Below are 23,424 nucleotides of genomic sequence, written 5' to 3'. Positions count from 1 at the left end.
CTGGTTGTCTGATCAGTGTAAATTTAGGTGGGTGGCTGGAATAGTGCCAACTTATTCAGTGAGCATGTTTTTTCCCCATAATATACTGGCGGTATCGATTTAGCAAGTATGTAAAATGTAAAAATATCTAACTATAACCTACTTGTAATGACAAACTTTTAACAGCCCATTTTCTATTCAATCAATTTAACATTTTTTAATAAAAATTTCAATACAATATATTCTTTCAATATGGTCAAAAAAACTTTACAATATTGCCCAACTGAGTAGGCATATGTGGACAGAAAACATACCAAGCATTTGGTAACACTTGGGTAACAGGAGGAAAGGACAGTCCAATGTATCAATGACACTGTTGTAAATTACTTTAACACCAGGGGGCTCAATTATTTTAGTGGCCATTGCTTTCCTATAACCAAACACGTAAATATTGGTTTTCACTTGCATAAGAATGTTATAAGCCATCTTAACTCTAGGGAGAATTTTTATGTGGATATAATTTTGATATAAAGTTTTTCCACTATACCATATTGAACACTATACATCAAACCTTTACAGACGATAAATACAGAAACTATACAGAACCACGGTGTCACATGCACCCATGCATGCCAGTTAACAATAGCTATATCTGGATAAGGGTAGTTGGTCCAATCAAACAGGATTTCGCTATTAATTGTGAGCAAACCACTTGCCACAAGCTTGGTTTAGTTAAGTGATTGGGAGCTGGTGACAAAAAACCAGTACCAACCACTTCCTCTTTTTTATTCCATGTAATATCTTTTATAGATGAAATGAAAGCAGACTGTTGCCAGTTTCCAATCTGCTATACAGTAAAATACAAAACACAAGCCCCTCCATCATTCAAAAATAGCTCGCCTATGTCGCAGCCAATAGTGATGAGGACCTCGCACATATGGTAACTATGGCGTACACGCACTGGAAGTCAATAAACATGCTTGTGCATTTTCACGCTCCACACACGAGAGACCGACGGCAATATGTACAATCAGGAGCGTACGTCCAATTTACAGTTGGCGGAGAAGGGAAAATTTACACGCCATTTACATAGCACTTGTCGTGTACCCACGAAGTAAAAAATATCTACATTGATAACTCAGTCCCTGACACTGACTTGCAGAGTGGTGGCTTCACTAGTGCGTGCACAGTCCAGTAGATGGCGCCACACACGATGGCAATCACTGACGTCTACTACATGATCTCTGGTATAAAACACTTTCCCTAAAAGAGTTGCAACGACTGATTGATTGTCGACAAGCAGCACAGCCGGGGTATAAGCGTCCTCGTCTCTGTACGGAACGCGCACTCCCGACCGACTGTAGACGTAGTAGAGACAGATGGCGCTACTGGTCACCCATCTCCTTGGTGGCGTAGTCTGTTATGCTGAAGACGAACTGGAGGCACCCACACTTGATGTAGCTGCCGTGGTGAAGCAGTGCCGTTCCCTCCCAGCCAGCACCGCTTCCCCCTATCAAGCTGGAACTGCTTCCCTTGCACGAACACGGCTTCCGGATCTATAAACGCACAGCACCGGATGAGAACAACGTTTTGCCCCGCCTCGATACGTTCACGCGAGATTCGCGTGCGCAATCACAAGAAATCGGAAAAGCCAACGCGTAAACGACGACTTCACTCCGCCACTAACATGTTTGCATATTTTGTATACAACAAGCTTTTCTTGGTCGCATTCTACTCTTAGTTACACACACTTCACGCTTTCTTCCAGCAGTGTCTGGAAGTCTTTTCGCGGTTGCATTCTACTCTCACAGACACCTCACCCTTTCCCTCTAGCAGCAGGGTGCGATATTAACGCGAGTCCGGAGTCAAATACTCCCTGATTTGACATATGCAGAAGTCCGTGTGACTCCCTGAAAATTCTGCTAGACTAACTAGTTCGTTCCAGAGCACGGCCTCGAGGAATTACCGTATTTTTTCAGCAAATCTTTTAAATTTGAACTTCAGACTAAGGACTCCTTCATTTTGTTGGCAGGGAGTCCGTTGGACTCCCGTGTTGAAAAGGTAATTTCTACCCCACCAGCAGTGTCGCACAGACATACGTACCTCTGAGCTCGGGGCACTCATCGTCAGTCTCTTCGTCACCTGCTCCTTCCTGCCCGCCTCCTCCTGCTCGACCAGCTTGCGTTTCCGCCGCTGCCCACGCTTTATCGCCTGCCGCACGTCCTGCACGAGGCTGCTCGTCGCCGCGACGACGTACGGTTTCTCAGAGAAGTCGCAGGAGTAGAGCACGTTGTCGACGGTCGTGCCGTGCTCGCTGTAGTTGAGAAGCTCGTAGTGCTTGGTCGTCTGTCGGATCAGCAAACGGGAAACGTTAGAATGCGAGAAGAGACACTCGCTTAGCCGCCCCCTGCAAAACTCGCGACGTTAGAATGCGAGAAGAGGCACTTGCTTGTTTAGCCGCCCCCGCAGAACTCGCGACCGAATTTGGGCAGCAAATGCGTTTTTTTTTGCATTTTCTTCATATATTAATTTATGCGCTCTTGCAGTATACGCAAGTACGTTGTAGCTACAGCACACGGGTAGGAGGAACAAAGGACAATGAAACAGAGCATTCACAATGGCCTCTCGCCGCAGATTGCAGCGACTGCAGCTACAACTCGCCCGGGCAGATGCATGTTGTGCCATTTTGCAACAGGCCGGTAGCATTATGCCAGATTACAGAATTGTCGAACGTATTAGCAGCTACGTTAATTCAAGTTCATTTTATTGCACTAATGTCGCACAGATACATGATACATGGTGACGTCGATAATCGTGACTGTCGAGATCAGTGGATAATTGTAGGTATGATGAACCATATCTGATATCCGAAGACGAACCTCACCTCGTCATAGAATATGCAGGCGTGTTTTGCTGAGATGAAATTGCAATGCCCGTAACTGGTTAGGCACAGGTCCATATCAGCTCCTGTCAATTAAAAAAAGGCGCAACCATTCAATTAAAATACCCTCAACAACACGCACGCATGCACAGCACTCAAACGCACGTTCGCAGAAACGCAGGCACGCACACTAGCAGCTTGACTTGGTTGCTGCCTGCCTATCATTGTTTGCTCAACACATTCAGAGCAAACAACCTTACAATAATCATTGCTTCAATAAAAATATCAATGTTTGATGCATTGAAGTTCTTGCCATCAGCTGTAAAAAAGCTCACCAGAATTGCAAAAAAAATACGGAAAAACTGAACTTAATGAAAGTGTCAATGACACTGTAGCTCACCACAAAAAAGGACACAAATGAGTGAGTGAGAAGAAGTCAGTTTTAATTGAGCAACCATCGACGTACATTATAGAAACGAAGAGTATATATGGGAGAACTCCCATTATATACTCTTGATAATTATGTGTAATTTTTTATGTGAAAATAAATGTTTGAGATGTGAAAGTCTGAGATGTGGGCGAGTGATGGCGTTACACCTAAATGATCGCCATTTAACGTTTTTATAATATTCAGATTTAAGCACTGCCTAAAAGCGGAGCTCCCGATGTGTAACGTGTAAGATTGAGAGGATACGCTTATTCCACGTAGCTGCTATATACCACGTGACAATGGTGTTTCCCTGCCCATAACACAACTTTTGTCAAAGGTTAATTGGTTGCACGGAAGTGTTTACTTCGTATGAGTTTTTCTAGGCGGTAGCACACGGTTGCCATCTGTATATCGCAATAATAATTTATAAACCAAAATGAATCACAATTTGAGACGGTAGATGGCGCTATACCCGCTTTGATGTTTCTTAGCGATGGCGTTCAAAATTAATAGGTTATGCTGCGTTCCGACATGTTTTGTAAAACTTTACTCTAATATAGACGTTTTATCGGCAGGGTGGAGAGGAAATGCCAATTTTGCATTAAAGATATTGTCAATGAAATCTTGTAACACGAACCAGACGAGTGTGACACCACAGACTGTTACCTGCGTGTCTATATAATATGCTATATAATTGCCAAAACCTACCTAATTTGCATAATTTTTTTTTAAATATCAAAACCCCTGTAATACGTTTTGGGGCCAGCCTTTATTCATTCACATACCAAAAATGAGCAAAATCCGTTGAACCTGAACTGACTAATGGCAATTTCCATTTTTGCCAAAAAATTGCCGTGGCTCGAAAGTACGTCGACTGGCGTGCTCCAAAATAGGACATTCAAACCTCTCCCATAGCAGTAACAACTATACCCAATTTCAAACATGTGGGTCAAACGGTTCCTGAGTTATCGTTGACCATAGCCACATGTTGACGGAAGGACGGACGGACGACGACCCATGGCAATAGCTCATCTTGACGATGTCAGGGTGAGCTAAAAAGTGGGGGGATAAAAGTCTACTAAGTTCGTACTAAAGTTGATTATGTTTAAATGTTATTTATGTTTAAAAATTAAACATGAGTTAACCTTACCTGTGCCTATAGAGAGACTTCGGTATACCATGGAGTGTGGCTGTCCCTTCCCCGTCAGGGGACACACCATCGCACGTGCTTGCACCTTGGACGACTCTGAAACACGCATGATAAAAGTAGTTACAACCAGATAATCAGAGACGAGATTATAGCAACGTAATCGACGTTAATCGCTTCACGAATCTCAGCTAGCTTCGTAAAAATGCAAAATGATATTAAGATATAACTTATAATAAATATAATACATGTAATAATAATAATAACTAGAAACGAGCAGTTGTCGCCAAACTACATGTATCCCCCGTGATCTAGTATGAATGGAATATATCTGTAAGGACGTAGAAGGCAGGTAAAGTTAAATAAGTCACAAAGACAAAGGTTTGTTAGCCAACTATGTGCAAGTATATGGAATCTGGTTACCCTAGGAATCCGAAGAAGAAATGTAAGTCGACGGTCAAGGTCAAACTAAGGTCAAGGGCAGTGGTGGTTTTGGTATGCGGCAGACCTTCTCCCCAAGATGTGTAAGCATACCAAGTTTGGTCGCGCTAGGTGAATTAGGGGCTGAGTTAGAGAGCGGAAGGGAAATATGATCAAGGTCAAGGTAAAGGTGAAATAAAGGTCGCAGTGACCTGGTGGGCAGTTTTTACCTGATCTCGGATCATCTTCAAATTTGGCATGAAGGTGCGTTATGGTAAAGCGAAGACGCCAATCGTTTTTGGTGTGGGCGGAGTCATCGTTGCCATGGTAACAATATTTTTGTGGAAATATTGTAGAACCTGTAACTTGTGCTGTTTTTACCCGATTGTCATGGAATTTGGGACACAGGGCCGATATAACATGTGCTATATATATATATATATTTGATGACAATCCTAAATTTAAATACAAATTTTAATAGAAATATTAAATTTAAATTTTATTTTTAAAATTTTAATTTTAATACAAATATTAAATTAAAATATTTTTTTAAATTTAAATTTTATTTTTAAATTTTTAAATTTTAATTTTAATATAAATTTAATTATAAATTTTAATACAAATATAAATTTCATGACAATCGGGTCAAAACTGGAGAAGTTACAGGTTCTAGAATATTTCGACAAAAAATGTTGTTACCATGGCAACGATGACTCCGCCCACACCAAAAACGATTGGCGTCTTCACGGTACGATAACGCACCTTCATGTGAAATTTGAAGATGATCCGAGAAGAACTACAGCCGGTAGAGCGTTCACAAGGAAATCTCTGCGGCGGCGGTGGCGGCGGCTCGACGACGCCAAACCCATAGTATCCCCACGAACTTCGTTCGGGGGATACAATAATAATAATAATATAATGAATGATATTCTATACCACTACAAACTATTCTGATATGCACATTCGTTCTCTATTCCATCGAATTTGACATTTGACATGTCTGTTCCCACCACGAGGTGATGTAGTATACGCTGCGGCAGTACGGGGACCCCACATACCTAGAGATGCCGTGGTGGCTCCATTCTTCGGCGCAGACTTCTGAGGCAGCAGCTGCTGCAGACGCTGCCAGGCGAGGATCTGTACCAGCCTCTCGTCCAGCCGACCAAGCTCCACGTCTGCAAAACGACAAGAGCAACTAGCACACACGCGTCAGTGGTTTCAAATCATACATGTCATAGGCAAGGACTGGTTCATCGCTAGATTCGCTACCATGGAGCAAATTTTCTTATTGGAGAAAACCCGGGCAGGTGATCGAGTGAAAACACACCCTGTAGTCCTAACCCAAGCTGCCTATTCCAAATATGAAGCCGTATAAGGTAAACCAGTCTGCTACATAAACATGAGCACTATTTGGTGCTTGCTTGCTCACCACCTATGCACTTCAACTCACAGACACAGATAGATACAACTGTCAAGATGAATCAAACTGCTGTATAAGCACAATCAGCAGTATTTTATGCTTGTTTACTCTCACGAACTATGACCTTAAACGTACATACATAGATAAATACGCGTTCAGTAATCTAATACTACGCTAGGACAATGAGCTGTATGCTATGCTCATATGCTGTATACTCGTTTCCTCAGTAACTATATATATATCCTTCAATTCACAACCACAGGCAACCACACGTGCAAAGATGAACGCCTATGTTAAGAACAATGAGCAGCAGCAGTCTGCTTTTATTTCCTCACCGCCGATGCCTTCTATCGACGCCTGCAGCTGCTTGTTTAGGTTGAGTATCGCAGGCGACGAGCTCAGAGCTCCGGCTATGTTCATCTTCTGAGGCATGCTGGAACCCGACAAGTTGATCTTGCCTGAAATGAGATTTGAATGAGAAATGAAGAAAATTAAAGCTACATGTGTGTGGAACACGTAGAGCACACTCTAAAGCAGTGTTTCTTAACCTTTTTTGAGTCATGGACCCCTTTGAGAATCTGGTCAAAGCTACAGACCCCTCCCCCGAAAAATGCACATAAGCACATAAACACAAAATTTGTATGGGCCTGGTTCACGGACCCCCTGAAGCTCATCCACGGACCCTAAAGGGGTTCATGGACCACAGGTTAAGAACCCCTGCTCTAAAGCAATATTTATTATCAACCTTGAAATTTCTGCTCAATGAACCGTTAGACGAAACGTGAATTAAATACAGATGGAATGCATACACTGGCTACCAGATAAAGATGACCAATTGCAAACAAATACAATTTAAAGAAAATAAGATTCTCAATTACAAGAAAAGATTAGCAATCCATATGTATTCTCTACATATCTAACCCCCAAAATCCTGGCTACCATAAATAACGATTCTTCCGGGGGTCGTTTTTAAATACACACGAGCGTAAACGTAACGACGAGTGCGTACCCACCTTGCCCAGGCGTGGTCACCGTGACAACCCTCGTACCAGAGGGCAGTGTGGTCTGCACGCGCGTCTGTAACCTCCCTGGCTGCGCCTGTGGGGCTACGGTCGCTACCCTGGTGCTACTCAGCACAGACGCAGACGACCCAGCACTCACCTTGGGTGTGGCAGAAGGCAATAGCCGTGTAGCCACGCCCTGAATCTGCTGAGAACGGAAACGTTCCATCGTGACAAGAACTATGCATTTAATGGCACGGAGCGGAAATTACTTCCGATCACTACGTTATGGAAAGTCACCGAAACCAGATGCAGGCATCGAATTTTGCAATTTGCCTCTGACAGCAAGTAAGGCTGCTACTTGCTGTCAGAGGCTGTGCCCTCTGACAGCAAGTAGCAACATTCTGACAGCAAGTCTAGAAAACCGAACGCGCCGGTTTTCTGTGAACAAGTGCCGCAGAGCGACAGCACTCAACTGACGTGTACTGTAGCCATGTATTCTTCTCACTGGCAAACGAATCAAGTGCGCCCTCCTGCCACCGCGTTCGCGCTCAAAGCAAATATCTAGGATACTACAAATACAGATCTTAAAATCTATGATAGGCTTTCTGTATACCTACTGGTAGTAAAGTAATAAAGATACAGCTGTGTAACTTTAATGACTTCGCTTTATTCACATGTCATCAGGATATGCGTCGAGCGCGAGCGTAGTGTGTGTCGTGGCGGGGGTGAGGGGAGGGGAGGGGGGGGGCTCTAATAGCAAAAGCATTTCAGTCCTTTTGTTAACAGGTCAACAAATCCATGTTTTTAAAACCTCCTCCTTGAGGGTCAAAAAGTTATCCGACACTTACTCTTCGCATGTCAACGGAAAGTACATTTCATGGTCCTTTCAATAAAGCCATAAAAATGGTAGGTCACCGCTGAAACAAAAAGTTTTTCAATCGCTCCGTCAGACCATGTCCTCAGAAAATGTCTAAAAATCTGCCCTGTTGACCTCCAATTTCGGCCACAGTGATGGCTTTTCCTACCATGATGCTATACACCGACTATCACGAGCCTAGGTCGAGCCGTTTAGATTTTGCCGCAATTCTGCATTTCCTCCCTATACCTTAAGTTAAGGAGGAATGTTCCCCTTCTTTACACCTATTGACCCTTGACCCCCAGCTTCGACATCCAACTCGTTTCGGATTACCCCGCCACGTCCCGAATATCGTGACCGTACGTCGAGCGGTTAAGATTTGTGCCCAACTGTTGACGGACGGACGCACGCACGCACGCACAGACAATCATGCGATTCTATAAGCTGCATCTGACTACGTCAGCTGAGCTAAAAATCATAAGTTATACGGCTAAAAGATAATGATATTGATTAACATATATACAATTATTTTTTTGTGCATATATTTAATGTTTACAACGAGAATAAACAGAAGAAAGTTCACAAAGCAACAAGAAAATGCATGAAATGATCTGTGAATCACGTTGCTAAGCGATCTGTAAACACAAACTCTGCACTGAATAAAATCAGCGGTGGTGGCAGCACCATACAGTGACAACAGCGGCGGTGGCAGCACCATACGGTTCTATGGTTCCTCATATCTGAGGGAAATCCGAAATAAGAACAAGAACGTCGAAGGAAAATATAAGAATGAATTTATTTCACAAAGAATCCAACAACGATACGTTGCAATGGCACTTGCCGTCGTTGTTTGTGTTAAATTATACACAGTGGCTGGAGGTATGGCAGCCGTATCTTAATGTCTCGAGGCTACGGGTACGGCAGTCCATTTGCGCATGCGTCGCTTTCCCACAAAATAATGCCGTTGGAAATTAATTCACGATTTAATTCACGATTAAGATTTCTTGATGAGCTAGAAAACACTCGGATTTGAAGTATGAAAATGAACATTATTGTGCCAGCTAGCCTACACCAGTTGGTTGGGATTGATTGTCAGTTCAGATGCAAAATATTAAAAGCAAAAGGTTATACACCATAGATTAATTGGGTACTATGACACGCATATATAAGATAGCCGAGTCGGTTTAGAGTTAGTGTTAGGGTTATGGTTGGGTTAGTGTTAGTGTTAGGGTTAGGGTGACTGTTTGCACTTGTGTGTGGGACTGCCGTACCCGTAGCCTCGATACATTAAGATACGGCTGCAGCGCATGCGTAGGGTGACTGCCGTACCCGTAGCCTCGAGACATTAAGATACGGCTGCCGTACCCGTACCCGTAGCCTCTGCGTAAATTATACATCTGACGGCATTTAGAACGGCATTTACTTGCCGCCGATACAGACTACCTCTGACGGCAAATCAATATGTTCTGGCGGCAAATGCCGTCAGTTGCCGTCGTAAAATTCAATCCCTGAGATGCCCCGCCTGCCTCCACGCAACCCACCCAGCACACCCCCTGCATCGGGCAAAAACTTGAGTCACTAGTTGCTTTTTAAAGGTACTCCCCTCTACAAATCACACATCACAATTCACTCGAACCCACTGCACCCTGCACTCACACGCCGTAAACAGAGGCCCCTGCACCTACTCCCACCACTTACGTTCGGTTGGGTCGGTGTTTTCAACGTGGGCGGCACTGCGCTGTTCGCTACCATTGGCACCTGCTTGCCTGGAATGTTTGCCGCCGCCGCGCCGCCCGCTTCGACTCGCGTCCGGTCGCCGGTGCTGCCGTCGCTGTTTGGCAGCAGCGAGACGGAAGCAGGCCGCAGCTTCGGTGGCGCTCCCGGTGGCGACGACGACGACGCGTCCGGCGGTAGAGTGCCGTTCACCAACACCGGCTCGCCGCCGTTCGACTTCTGCTGGTCGCAGGGCGACGACGGGGGAGCGACGGCGCATGAAGCTACCGGCTTCGCTTCGCACCTTGAGAGTTGCTTCTGAGCTAGGTAGTGCGCTATACTGCTCTGCAGGTAAACGACACTGGATAGCCACTGAAACATACGAGGACCGACGCTTAATTCACGAGCAAAAATGGAAACCGCACACGATCACCAAATTACGTGTGTGCGTGCGCGTGCATTGGTCTTCATTTTCGCACATTTACACACGTATGTTATTAACGTACGTGAGTACGTCAATAACACATACATGCACCTTTTAATGTAACGATACACAGACTGACGTTACCTGCTCTTGCTCTTCTAACGAGAGTCGTGCTGAGAGATCGTCTGTACTGCAGGCGGGCACCTGCAGGGGAGACGTGTCCATGTTGTGCATAGCTCGTGGCAGTGATGGAGGCGGCGTGTGATAGTGATCCTTGATAGACTGGGGCACCTAACATCGAATAAAATTTATGATTATTATTATTAAATCTTTATTGCATAAATGCATTATGCTTAAATGTAATTCAAATACAAATACATGTACTGAAGAATGGTTATTCTATTCATGCACAAGTAACAGTGCATTACACAGAAATGTAATAATGTTAACCAAGCAGAACTGTTGTAGAACAACTGAACAGGGTTAGATACTAACCATTTTAGTTCATTAGTCCACAGGCCTAGTAAAAGAAAAAATGTACTAGTCCTTCCAAGATTCTACTAGTCCTGCCGAAGAACTCTTACTAGGCGCAAAGCGACGAGCATTGTGATTTGCCGGGAGGTAGGTAGGGTAGGAGGGTGGAGCCCTCCTTCTGCTAGGGGGTACAGGGGGTCTCCCCCAGGGTACAAGGGGTCTCCCCCAGAAAGATTTTGTAAAAGACATTCAATTGTATAAAATATACGTAACTTTGATATGGATCATAAGAAAACAAATGAAGTGATCATGATGATTTTTTTAAATATTTATATAATTTGGTTTATTAACATTTCATAGGCCTTCTCTTGAAAGACGGTTACATCTCTGTAGCTAGCGTAATCATCATTATCAGAGCTGTCAGCAGTTGCTAATTAGGATATTCAGTTTTGCACTTGTGGCCTTGTTCATTAAAGTTAGTGTTTTTGCCCCCACTGTTTCGTGAACAGGCATGGTTCTTGCATTTCTTTTTGCTATGATCTTTCTGTGCCTCTCGGAAGCATCATGCACGTTAACAGTTTCCAAACGATAGTTTGTATAGTGCCGGTGAAAAAACTACCAGACATACAGCCTGCACCACAGGTCATACCCTTGGACGGGTCATACTCTAGCCACGGGTATGACGATTTCCACGCTGGCTGGAACGTACGCATCCTTTTGTTCTTATCATAGACGCGCTGGCCATCTAATTTCTCCTCCTGCGACTTACATTTGGAGGATGAGCTCCGTCCAAATACTTCCACATACCAACCTTGATGTTAGTATTGGATAAGGATGTACCTACTACTTTGCTTCACTACTTGTATCACTACTATAGATAACTATTTGTATCGACTGCTTCAACTGTTCAAGTAAAACATGCATGCAATGTGGTTGCGATGTAAATACCTCTCTATGAGAGCGTATAACTGATTAGTTGTGTCATTTATACAATCAGACCGTTTGTTCTATGTCAACAGCTACTGTCAAACGATCGATCGGTAGACTGGTTCGTGGCCCCATTGTTTAACAATGTTTGTACTGTCATAGGGTCTAGCGTGCTTAGAGCGTGCAGAGCGTGCTAGCGTCTACTAGCGCATCTAACAGAGAAAACTTGTTGATGGCAATGAGTTATATTGATCTCTTGGATCTTGGTTGAGAGAAGCTGCCGCCGGAGACTATAGTAAAATCGATAGGATGGGAAATTGGGACGGTGAAGGACGGGGAAAATAACTAGTTCGCAGGACTAACGGCTATGGGGCATTTACTAGTCCTTCTTATTTTTTACTAGTCTCGAACTAACGGACTAGCGTTAGTGTCGAACCCTGCTGACCGTATATGATCTTTACCCACAGAGACGTCTACAAGAAATTGCGATTTTGATTGGAAATTATACATACGTATGTACCTACGTACGCACGCACGCACACACAAACATACCCATACTGTACATATGACCTAACCCTCAGCGATGTTGCAAGATTACCTTCACTCCCGGTCGTCCACTGTGCTTCACCTTGTACCTGAACGGCGGATGCTTCCGGTGTATTTTCTTCAGGAAGTCGATCTTGATCGAGTGCTGATTCACCGGTCCGCAGTACTTGTTCCACAACTTGACACGTTCCGTGAGGCTGCAGCTCCATAAGACGTGCTCATCCTACGTAAGAGAGCCGCCGACTACTGTCACGATCAGTGTAACAGACAATGTGCACCCTCAGTCGCACATTCTTATCAGCACAGTGACAACCGGTGTGACGGACAACGCGCGCCCTCAGTCGCACATTCTTATCAGCACAGTGACAATCGGTGTGACGGACAACGCGCGCCCTCAGTCGCACATTCTTATCAGCACAATCGGCTGTTACACGACGAGACACTACGACAGCAGCGAGTTGTTCCTTGTGTTCGCGAGAAAAGATTGGACACTCACGACGGCGTGCTCTGCATGGTTCGGGCACATCCATCGACCGGTCGGCATGCAGGGTAGTGGAGGGTCGAGGCAGTCGAGGTGAAACAGCAGCGGGCAGTAGTCACACTGCAGTAAGGCACCCACTCGGCAGCTCCTGCACAGAAAGCAACCATGTGGATCAACCATCAGTGTGCAACTAAGCGTCTACGCGTAATACGATGTCATTCTATTGAGCGCCACATTCATAATTGTGGAGCACATATCTGTAGGTTGCAGGAGTACGTTGTATGAGGCTTACAAATACAAGAAGGGTTAATACTTACTTGTTGCACATAAAACAGACTTTGGCAGGAAGAGGCACAAGTCCATTATTGTCAAACTCGTGTGGCAGTTTCTTTAGCCGACCATTGCTACAGCTCATTCTCGGCTTGTACGTACCTAAACACGATTGATAATCATCATAAACATCGCCGAAGCAGAGAACAGCACAACACACGCACGACACACACTGATTTCATCGCTACGATTCCCGGTGCTTGTGCATTCGTAATCGCAGGCATCCTCACCCGGTATGGAAGCTGTGCACGTCAGGTGGCCAGGCAGATCAAACTGTCTCGGATTTCGAAGCTTAGCAGCACGGATCAGCATGCCTAGCGGCGAGTCGTCCTCCTCCTCCTCTTCGGGCGGCTCCTGTGCTGCAGCCTTCTCCTGCAAGCACTTCTCTAGCTGCATCTGCGCTATTCGTTCCGACGCGCGTTCCTGCAACACCCGACGACCAAACGAACCGAGTGATTCGTGCACAACTGACCAGGTGAAGAACAACGGACACGCTCACATGACGGCGACACTAACGACGACAACGTCATTAGGAGCAATCGCTACATGGTCTCACCTTCGGTGGTTTCCTCTCAGTGGCGTGAGATTCACATTTGTTGTCGCCCGCCTTATCTCTCGCGTCCGACAACCTGTCCATCATTTTCTCCTGGTGCCTGTGCATTACCTGCAGATTGCGTGACCCCGAAAATCAGCGGGTTTACACAGACGTGCGTATACGAGTGTCTTACACTGATTATCAAATATGATGCTAATACGCATTGATGTCAAATATACTAAAAATTATTACAAATTACTAAAAATTGTTTATTTTTTATTACTTTTGATTGAGGCAGCTGCCTTCTGGATTTTAATAATTACTTTATACTATAATACTATATATACTACTTATACTATATACTTTATTACTTTTTACTTTAATACTTACTTATATAACTACTTACTTTTGACTTGACCTTGTCCATACTATTGGAAAGATCCAATTCTAATGCAGGGTTGTTCCCATTTTTGTCCTTTGACTTTGTCTTCGTGCTGCTTCTACTGGTTGTGCTGCATGTTGATAGAGTATCGTCTTCAACCTGTGCAAACGTTTCAAGAAATTTAGAAAATCGAAAATGAACAATCCCAACTGATGCATTCACATTGCCATTTGTTAATGCTCTACCACATATCAGACCACTCATTCAAACTACATCTAGCATCCTAGCTCATTCACACATCACCAACTTATCGATCTCAAACACTAACCACTGATGCAACCTACAGATAGATAATAAAGCACTTTAACTTGTTAACCACATTGTATTTTACATTCTGATAAAGAGAAAACAATTTCAATGCTTACCACGACTGGAGTGACTTTACAACGATAGCACAACCACTCGCCTAAAGGTAAATCCTCCTCCTCAAGTGGTGGATCACTGTAGATATTCAAATATGGCATGGGTACTAGTACATCTCCCTGTTAAGTATCCTAAATGAACCTTGTGAAAAACTACTCAACTTAGACTACTTTCAATAACTGAACTAAAGCAACGAACGATGAAGGATTACGTGTCTAAATCTGCACATCTTTGGTAATGTTTTCATATTAATAGCATCATAGCTAGTGATGGGAATCGGCTGGAATTTCATAATCGATTATCGGTTTCCCTTAACCGATCGATAATCGGTTAATAATAGCATAATTTAATTTAATCTTACTTTGTATATACAATTATACATAGCATTCAATATTATCATGTTTTATGATCATGTATTAACTCTGTGAAGGTTGATGTATGTATATCAATGTCTGTTCCTATACAGTATTTAATCAATTTAAAAAGAAATGGTTTAAATGCCGTTATTAAAACATTAAAAGTTTTAAACAAACATGATCAAGCAGTCCTTGTGTTTTAGAAAAGGCAGGCGAGTGAAAAATCACACACCTTGGCTTGCCAAATTAGGGGGGTTCGGGGGCAATATGGTGTGATGCGATGTATGCGTGCTATACGGTAGTTTGGGTCTCGTATGCGAGAGAACTTTGCGCATAAAAATATAATTCGAGTCTTCTGCATATAAAGCGAATGCGTGTCGTTTCTGTTCTAGTTTCTGTTTGTGTTCGTGGAACGGTTAGCATTCGTCATTGGTCCAGTGCATTGTAGCGCGCGCGGTGGAATAAATCGATATCACAACACACGCAGCTCTGCATACGTACGTATCAGTGTTCGAAATATAGTTAATGACCCTGCGACCTTGACCTTGGATGGAAATGGCTCAGAATCAATAGGGTTCTCTCGCCTCATAAGATGCAACTGTGGACCAAGTTTGAAGTTTCTACCTCTTACGGTTGCAAAGATATCGAGAGGACAGACACACAGACATACACACCGTCACATACACGAAACCGAAACGGCCACGAAAACAATTTCCTCCGCGGCACTGCATGCGGAGGATAACTACTTGTACTTCGTCGAGTAGACGTGTTCGTCTGGTTAGCCTGTATTGTGTTATCTTAAAACACAAGGACTGACAAGACTTGTGCTCTACTTGTCATATCAATTCCCACATCGTGAGTACAGTTCCTTGTTTGTTTGTTTTAGTATTTTCGATAATCAATTATTTGTTTTCATAATCGATTATCGAATTTGAGACTATAATCGATCGATTTTCGATTATAATCGATCATCGGGACATCACTAATCATAGCAGCATGAAAACTTACTGGCACTGTAGATGAAATGAGGCAGGACATCTATCACAGCATATCAGGTCACCTCCCTCCTTACAGCTGTCGCAACAATCTCTGTTGACTGCACGTCCTGGTCGGTATCTTGGTCGATGAGACCGCTCCTGCCTTTTCATTTTCTTTTGTGCTTCTTCACTCATAGGTGGAGCCACCATGGCCTGGATTTGCTAAAATAGATCCCATTCGGTTTCGTCAATGTGCTAGCAGATGTAACAGCAATTAACTAACAAGTTAACAACAAGCAAGCAACATGCAAAAGTAAATCTTGTTTTATTTAAGTTACTGAAATTTAAGTAACTTCAAAGTTATATAGTTACTTGATGCAATTACAGAATTTGTCTAATAAAGCTGGTTGTTGGATACCAAGTAATTAGTTTTCTGGCACAATTTCACAAACGTATAATACTAATAGTTAATACATGTCATAATATCAGAAGTTAATAAAGACAAAGGAGTTTGGTACCGATTTCACTACATTTTGTCGTACGAGTTCGATTTGAATAAAAATACAAATGTATACAAACATGAGCTTCTTTTGTTCACTGGTCCTTATTCTATCTTCCGCTAGTATTACAAACCGCGTAGCTTCTTTCGTTTTGACATAAATCGTACTTTTGCACGAAATGGTTTTCATGTTATTTACCGTCGTGTGGCGTAGCCAAGCGGTAAATTCGCATACATAGCAACTGGAAGGAGGTGCGACAGGGATCGCGTCTCCCGTAAGTTATCTCCCGAAGAAGTTTTTGTTCGGCTAACAAAGCCGAGTGATGACGACGTTAACTCTCGCCTTTATCACATACAGCTGGTCATGATAAGTAAGGTGTAAACAGTCTAAAACACATTCGTTTGCCTGCAATTGCATAGTAACGGTTGCTATGCAAAACACGTGCAAAAAGCTACAATCAGCTGGAGCGTCAATTTACTCGCTAAGATTCATACACATCATTCCTCCGCGGGTGAAGTAGTTCAGATATTTTACCAGCGCAGCGTTTATTTAAGGAAACTGCGGGATTCAACCATAAAAACAAGGCATTCTAACTATAGTTTCAATGTAAAATAGTTTTAATTTTTAAACCCAGCATGATTGCAACGTAACTTAATTTCCAAGCGCATTTTCTGCACTCGGTTAGACTACGGCCTAAAAGCCCTGCCGCGCCTCCTTCCAGTTGCTGTATGCAAATTTACCGCTTGGCCTCGTCACACGATGGTAAATAGCGTAAAAACCATGTCGTGCAAAAGTACGATTTATGTCAAAATGAAGGAAGCTACGCGGTTTGTAATACTACCGGAAGATAGAATAAGGACCAGTGAACAAAAGAAGCTCATGTTTGTATACATTTGTATTTTTATTCACATCGAACTCGTACGACAAAATGTAGTAAAATCAGTACCAAATACGTGTCAAACTCCTTTGTCTTTATTAACTCCTGATAATATGTAATCGAACACACAAAATATATTGAAAATCACCTCCATGAGCCCTCCTTTGGCATCCAAATCATAGACAGCTGAAGCCATTTCAATATGTGAAGACCACTGATTACAGGTGATCTAATCTTGTTCTATCACGAAGTGTGATTCGTCAGCTCTTAGACTAATCGTCCATAACGTACAGACAGGTTTCTGCTAACACTAGTAACAGTAACAATCTGTTTTCTGGTGGTGCTGGAAACGAAATATTTTGTTCCCGCGCTGACAAGACCTCGACTATACTCCACTACAAATGCATCAATTGTCCACGAAACCTCACATAAACTTGAGAAATTACGGGTCTTGGCCGAACCTAACGGTATGCTAACTTCATTATTGTTTAATTTCAGAATAGTAAAGATATGTCAATTTTTTCATTCTCCTTCTGTTTGAAAGCTAACATGTCGGAGACGACGGGAATGCTGGGATTGCAGCTCTCGCTTGTGGGTAGTAAGAAAACTAGTAATAATATAACATATTAAATAACCATTTTATTTAAATTGAGTTGTGAATAATAAAATAACAGATAAATGATATAATATAGGTATGTATTATATATAAAGTCAATGATATGGCTCTAAACTGCCTGTCTAACATCAGATCCCATTTGATTTGGCTACCCGATGCCAGTGCCATCTCTTGAGTATTATCAAAGGTAAACACATTTGTCAATGTTATTCCAACAATATGTGTAACTACAACTACAAGTTCGCAATTCTCTTCATTGCTTTATGTTGTGCCTTTCCATGGAATTTAGCTACAGTAGTTTATGTGTCGGTCGACAAGGAGACGGGGGAGTTCTTTCTAAATACCACTAAAGGCGAGGATTATGTTGCTTTTGCTCACTTTAATGACTCGATAGACGATGTTGGGTAAGTGCCTATTCATCGTCGCTTTGTAAGTTGTATTTGTTGTCGCTTATAAAGGCGCCTCGTCACATGAGCACTACTCTACTCTAGGCTAGCAAACGAGCACGGACTTGCGACATGTAGTGGTGGACAGGCGCGCAAATCCATTTTGAAATGGGGGGGGGGACATTAGTGGCGAGCACGCGAAGGGGGGGTCTGGGGAAAAATCCTCCCCCAGAAATTTTTTGAAATTAGACCCCCTCAGATGCGTTTTCTGCGCGAGCACTGGAGCAGGGGGATCCCCTGGACCCCCCCCTCCCTGTACACGCCCCTCGCACACACACACACACACACACACACACAACACACACACATGCATTTGGTTTGTGATAAGGTTACGAAAAGTGTCCACATGGCAGTCATAAAATCAAGAAAACAAAAAAGCAGAAACCATATATTTGGTGTTGAGGCTGATCACAAAATAAATTGGTCCGTATTATTGTTGGTCCAGTCATATCATAATACATATATCGTGTATATACAGGGCTACCAACTCCATCACCATTGACCGTGAGACTCACGCATTTTACCCAAATCTCACGCTCTCACGCTGATCTTACAATATCTCACGCACAGCAAAAAAAATGCTGAGATATCTAACGCATGAATATCTCTTCATGAATAAAATGCTGAAATATTTCACGCACAGCAAAAAAAATCTTACAATATCTGAAAACAGTCACTTTACTATGCACCAAATTGCACAAATTGAAGTTATAAAAATGCAAAAGCTCCTACCGTGGAGGGGGGAAACCCCCCTTCCCCCCCCCCTCGCGTCGCTTTGCTCCCTCGCGATCTCACTCTCACCTATCACCCAATGTTGGCAGCCCTGTATTATAATATATCATCAAATTACAATGAAAATTACATTATTAAAACCGATGCCCTCAGTTACACAGTGTTCCTCTTTGCGTGAAAATATAGCTCGTGTTCCAGCTAATCCTTTGAATCAGTGTGCACTGTCTAATGTGAGTGAATGCTACCTAACTTCATAAACATACTTTCTTTTATGATTTCATGTGCATAAGAATTACTTTAATATAACAAAAAAAAACGCTGTTATAGAAAAGAAACGTACTAGAATTTATCATAGACACATTTTCTTCTAAGTTGTGCATGCATCATTGATTTATGTTCTCAAATGCACTCTTGAATGAAATAAAAGAGCCTGGCAAAAAAAAGTAAAAAGGAAAGAAGCAACAATCGTTGACTGCCACTATCACACACAAATAAAAAGTTCTCACTTCACAAACACACAACACACACACACACCACACACACCTCACATCACACACACACACACATCACACACACACTACACAACACAGGGATATGCATTGACACAGAAATCATGTAATAATCGTGGGGGAACATTTGATAATGCATGTGCCCTGCTGAAAATTTCGTTCGGGGGCGACATGGTCCCCCCCTGTCCCCACCTGGATTTGCGCCCCTGGTGGTGGACGTTGCGTCTGTCTGCATCGCTGCAATCGCTAGTAGTTGTTGCGCTTGACAGTCGCCGTACACTCCCCCTTACTTTTAGACTTGCGTGTGTGCGTTCGGTAGGCATCTAGCTACTCTACTCTAGATACTACTAGGTACTTAGAGCCTATCGCGGCGCGTGGCGTACGTACGTGCAGGGGTGTACAGGCGGGTTGTTCTTCCATCCCGTCCTACCCTCGCGCCTTTCCTCCCGCCTCCCTCCCCCTCCCTTCCCACCTCCCTCCCCTGTTTTCCTCGGCTATTCTCCCTTCCCTCACCACCTCCAGGACCAGGCTTTATATTTTGCATTTTCATTTTTGAATGTCACTTAGTTTCTCTGACAGTTTGCGTAAATAAATGTATGTGTGTGCGTCCGTGCCGTGGTGCTAGCATTCCGCTTTCCTGCTGTAGATCATAGTGCCAACACAGCTAGTGCTAGTAGTATGTGCCCCCACTGTTGCGCAATATTTGCAGTGTCGCCTAGTCAAAATCAGTTCTAGTACATTTCCAGCTGTGATATTATTTCAGGTGGGCGTTCCTACAGGTAAATACGAGCGCAAGAACATGATGACTCCCAGCAAGCATATGCAGGCAGGACTGGGCGCAAGGGCTACCTATAACCAAAGGACGGCATTATATTCCTGCACTGGATCAAACCTGTGCATATGGCTACTGCAAGGTGAGTGCAAGTTGTCGCTGACCATTCATGTTTAATTACACCTGGCATCCCCGCATAGCAATTGCCATTTAATTTAGGCGAACTCATCTAGTGATGAGTCAATAGATCATTACTCTCGTTTTATTATTCTTTCTTAACCACACGAAGAAGGGCAAGAAATGTGCACCTAAACTCCAGAAGTTTATCGAAAATAATATAATGATTGGCCTGGAGAATCAGATTGCAACAGCGAGCGGATACGGATCCGTATTGGCACCAAGTATGCTGTAGAATGATTTAGCATTAACATGTGTTGTTAATGCTTGCAAATATAATGATTCAGATAGTGTTGACATACATTTCGTGGTCACTCGGGTGTCTCTACATTTTTCTTCTTATAGTTATGATGTAAGAATATATCTTCTGTGCCATTTTGTGTAGCATATATCATTTGTATCAAGAGCTCATCAAATCATGTTGTTTGTTGTGGCTGCCTGATTATACATATATATATATATAGTATATATTATATGGTAGTGGCTAAGAACGACTCGGACTCCGGTTCGGAAGGCCTGAAAACTAAACAACCGGCTCTCTTTCTCTGATTGGTCAGTGTTCCGACATAACAGGACAAATATATTAGTAAATTTTTAATGTCAAAACATAAGAATATATATTGAAATTCCTAACATAAACAAAAGTTACAGCGAAACAAATACAAATGAATACGGAACAAATAATAAATGCCAGAAACAAATAAAATACAAAGAAATAGAAAGCAGAGGAAAATAAAAACATCCACTTATGGGTTTCGAAACGGCTACTTTACTATCAAGAAGCGAAACACCCTACAGTTGAGCCACCTGCAACCAACTTGAAAGTTAGAGCTATAGACGCCTAAACACCTAACCCTAACCCTAACCTAACCCTATACGCCTAACCCTATCCTAAATCTAAAAATAAAATAAAATTAGCAAATAAATGAATAATAAATGAAAATAGTGACAAAATTATGCGGCAATCAAGAAGAGAGCCCGGTTGTTTATTTTCAGGATACCAAAACCGGATCCGGTTGTTTAGAACACCTTCGTATATAATTATATATATATGCCGTTGTGTGTGTGTTGTGGGCATGTGGTGCAGTCGATGTTGTGATGTTTTACGCAATGTTACCGTATTATTTTTAATCTATTTTCAGATCCAGCTGATTATTGCTCAGTTGAATGGTTTGAACGATGGCTTCAGTAGACAGCTAGGTGACGGCTACTACCAACATACCTTACTGGACAACGACATCGAACACAATACAATATTCCATGATATTCCTTTTGCCAACAGAATGCTGTAAGTTGCTTGTTAAAGTATGTGTGTTCTGTGTAATGCTCATTGCACCATTTCAATATTGCTATAGGTACATGTGTAAGATCAAATCAGATTGGGATTTTTTAAATTGTCATTAGAAATTGATTGAATTTTTTTTAACTCCATAGAAAGATTGCTCTGTGCTAAAATGATAAAAATGCTAACATTTTATCAACCACCTTGCAGCATGTTCCAGTTGAGTGGAGATCTGGAAGACCTGGAGCAGGTCTTTAACAAGAACAACGTCACTTTGAATCGGTTCGAACGGGTTCTCGGCTCCGGTTCGTGTTCCGCCCTCATCAAGCTGTTGCCTGGCAACAAGGACCTATACTTTGCACACGACTCGTGGTCAACATACCAGTCAATGTTACGCATTCTGAAGAAGTACAACTTCCAATATCACAGTCTTCCTCAGAAGGGTAATAGTATAATATCACAGCAAATCTCTACATTGTGCACAATGTTCATGTTTAATATTTATTATGTTTTCAAACTAATAAGATATGAGAAAATAAAGCGACAAACATGCATTACCTGATTCCATTTAATAGGAAAATGTGACATTTATTAGAACAACAATTGCAAATATTCTGCTATAGGTTTATGGTATCGTTCACTTTCTAGGTATTCTTATTGTTTTAATTATTAAATTAATTAGATCATTGAAATTATCTCTTTTCAGGTTCTGATATTGTGCCAGGCCACACTATGTCTATGTCATCCTATCCAGGAACAATCTTCTCCATTGACGATTTCTATCTGCTGTCTTCTAGCCTGGTGAACATTGGGATTTCAAATTAAAACATTAGATAGCAGGGATCTGAAGTAGATGGAACATTTCGTGTGTAAATCTTTTACTTACTTCACGTTTTCGTACGTCTTTTATTTATTCAGGCTCGAAAACTACTTGATAATTGTACTAATATCTCCTAATGTGCTTTCTAAAAATCTGAGAGAACAAGTGAAAGTGGCATGGATCTTCATGTATTTTCTACTTGCAGGTGGCCATGGAGACAACCATTGGGAACAGCAATGCAGGCCTGTGGCCACAGGTGAAACCACAGAGACAGGTGCTGGAGTGGATGAGAGTCCTAGTCGCGACTAGACTCGCCAACACTGGGAAGGAATGGACGGCAATCTTCAGCAAGTTTAACAGCGGAACGTAAGTGTTCAGCATGTAAAAGATAGATAGTAATATTATAAGGTTAAAAATATTATCCATTGCGGAAATGAAACTTGCTTACTATATCCCGTTTGTCTTGCAATGGGCGGTCCACAAGATAATCGTATTTATCGTCAATATAAAATATTTAATCGTCATTATCTTGTGGACCACCCATTGCGAGACAAACGGGATATAGTAAGCAAGTAATATTATAGGTTCTATATAGTTATATATAGAGGGTTTTTAGGGGGTGTAATGCAGCAGGTAGGGGTTTGCTTAGAGATATGCTATAGTTTTATTTATTTGCTTAGTGGTGTCATAATTGCCCTGTTATGCCCAGGACATCACTGCCTAATCTTTCCCACAGACGTCTGCAGATTTCACTCATGTCACTCTCATACGGTCATAATAATATATGTGTCAGGAAAAGAGAGTGAGTTGGTTATCGTGATTCCTGGTCAGGGGCGGCGCGTACGGGGGGGCCGGGGGGGCCCGGGCCCCCCCACTTTTTTGGCAGAAAATATATGGCTATATGTATTTTGTATGATCGGAAAGAAATGCAAGAAAAGAAAGAGGGAATAAGGAGGAGAGGAAGGGGGAAAGAGCGAAAGAGAGTGTT

At 42.6% G+C, this 23,424-nt stretch overlaps 2 protein-coding genes across 6 annotated transcripts in view; one reads left to right on the top strand and one right to left on the bottom strand.

Moving 5' to 3' along the window:
* Positions 1–169: 169 nt before the first annotated feature.
* LOC106811743 (PHD finger protein 12-like) lies at positions 170–17,641 on the bottom strand. 3 transcript variants are annotated; one of them, XM_014815457.1, is made up of 18 exons: positions 17,231–17,641; positions 15,737–15,927; positions 14,375–14,450; positions 13,974–14,108; positions 13,589–13,696; positions 13,263–13,455; positions 13,020–13,134; positions 12,718–12,850; positions 12,274–12,444; positions 10,419–10,565; positions 9,836–10,222; positions 7,291–7,486; positions 6,613–6,735; positions 5,916–6,032; positions 4,441–4,536; positions 2,864–2,946; positions 2,083–2,325; positions 170–1,535 (listed from the first exon to the last, which is right to left on the bottom strand). In XM_014815457.1, the coding sequence occupies exons 1-18, from the start codon at positions 17,276–17,278 to the stop codon at positions 1,365–1,367; spliced, it is 2,733 nt and encodes a 910-aa protein (XP_014670943.1). In that variant the 5' UTR covers positions 17,279–17,641; the 3' UTR covers positions 170–1,364. The 3 variants fall into 3 exon arrangements, with proteins under 3 accessions (XP_014670943.1, XP_014670944.1, XP_014670945.1); XM_014815458.1 differs by having other exon boundaries at positions 7,291–7,483; XM_014815459.1 differs by lacking the exons at positions 170–1,535; positions 2,083–2,325 and having other exon boundaries at positions 7,287–7,486.
* A 236-nt stretch (positions 17,642–17,877) lies between these two features.
* The window catches only part of LOC106811747 (putative phospholipase B-like 2), an 11,978-nt gene continuing 6,431 nt past the window's right edge, over positions 17,878–23,424 (top strand). The window contains exons 1-5 of one of the 3 annotated variants that reach the window (XM_014815465.1): positions 20,531–20,558; positions 21,477–21,622; positions 21,827–22,059; positions 22,323–22,417; positions 22,642–22,802. In XM_014815465.1, coding sequence (XP_014670951.1) covers positions 21,618–21,622; positions 21,827–22,059; positions 22,323–22,417; positions 22,642–22,802 — 494 coding nt within the window. In that variant the 5' untranslated portion in view covers positions 20,531–20,558; positions 21,477–21,617. Of the gene's footprint in view, positions 18,103–20,530; positions 20,559–21,476; positions 21,623–21,826; positions 22,060–22,322; positions 22,418–22,641; positions 22,803–23,424 lie in introns of those variants that run through there. The other 2 variants (XM_014815462.1, XM_014815464.1) reach the window with 2 other exon arrangements.

Source organism: Priapulus caudatus, unplaced genomic scaffold (assembly GCF_000485595.1).
Source record: "Priapulus caudatus unplaced genomic scaffold, Priapulus_caudatus-5.0.1 Scaffold570, whole genome shotgun sequence".
In the NCBI taxonomy this organism is placed as follows: domain Eukaryota; kingdom Metazoa; phylum Priapulida; class Priapulimorpha; order Priapulimorphida; family Priapulidae; genus Priapulus; species Priapulus caudatus.
This window is presented reverse-complemented; position numbering and strand designations above follow the sequence as displayed.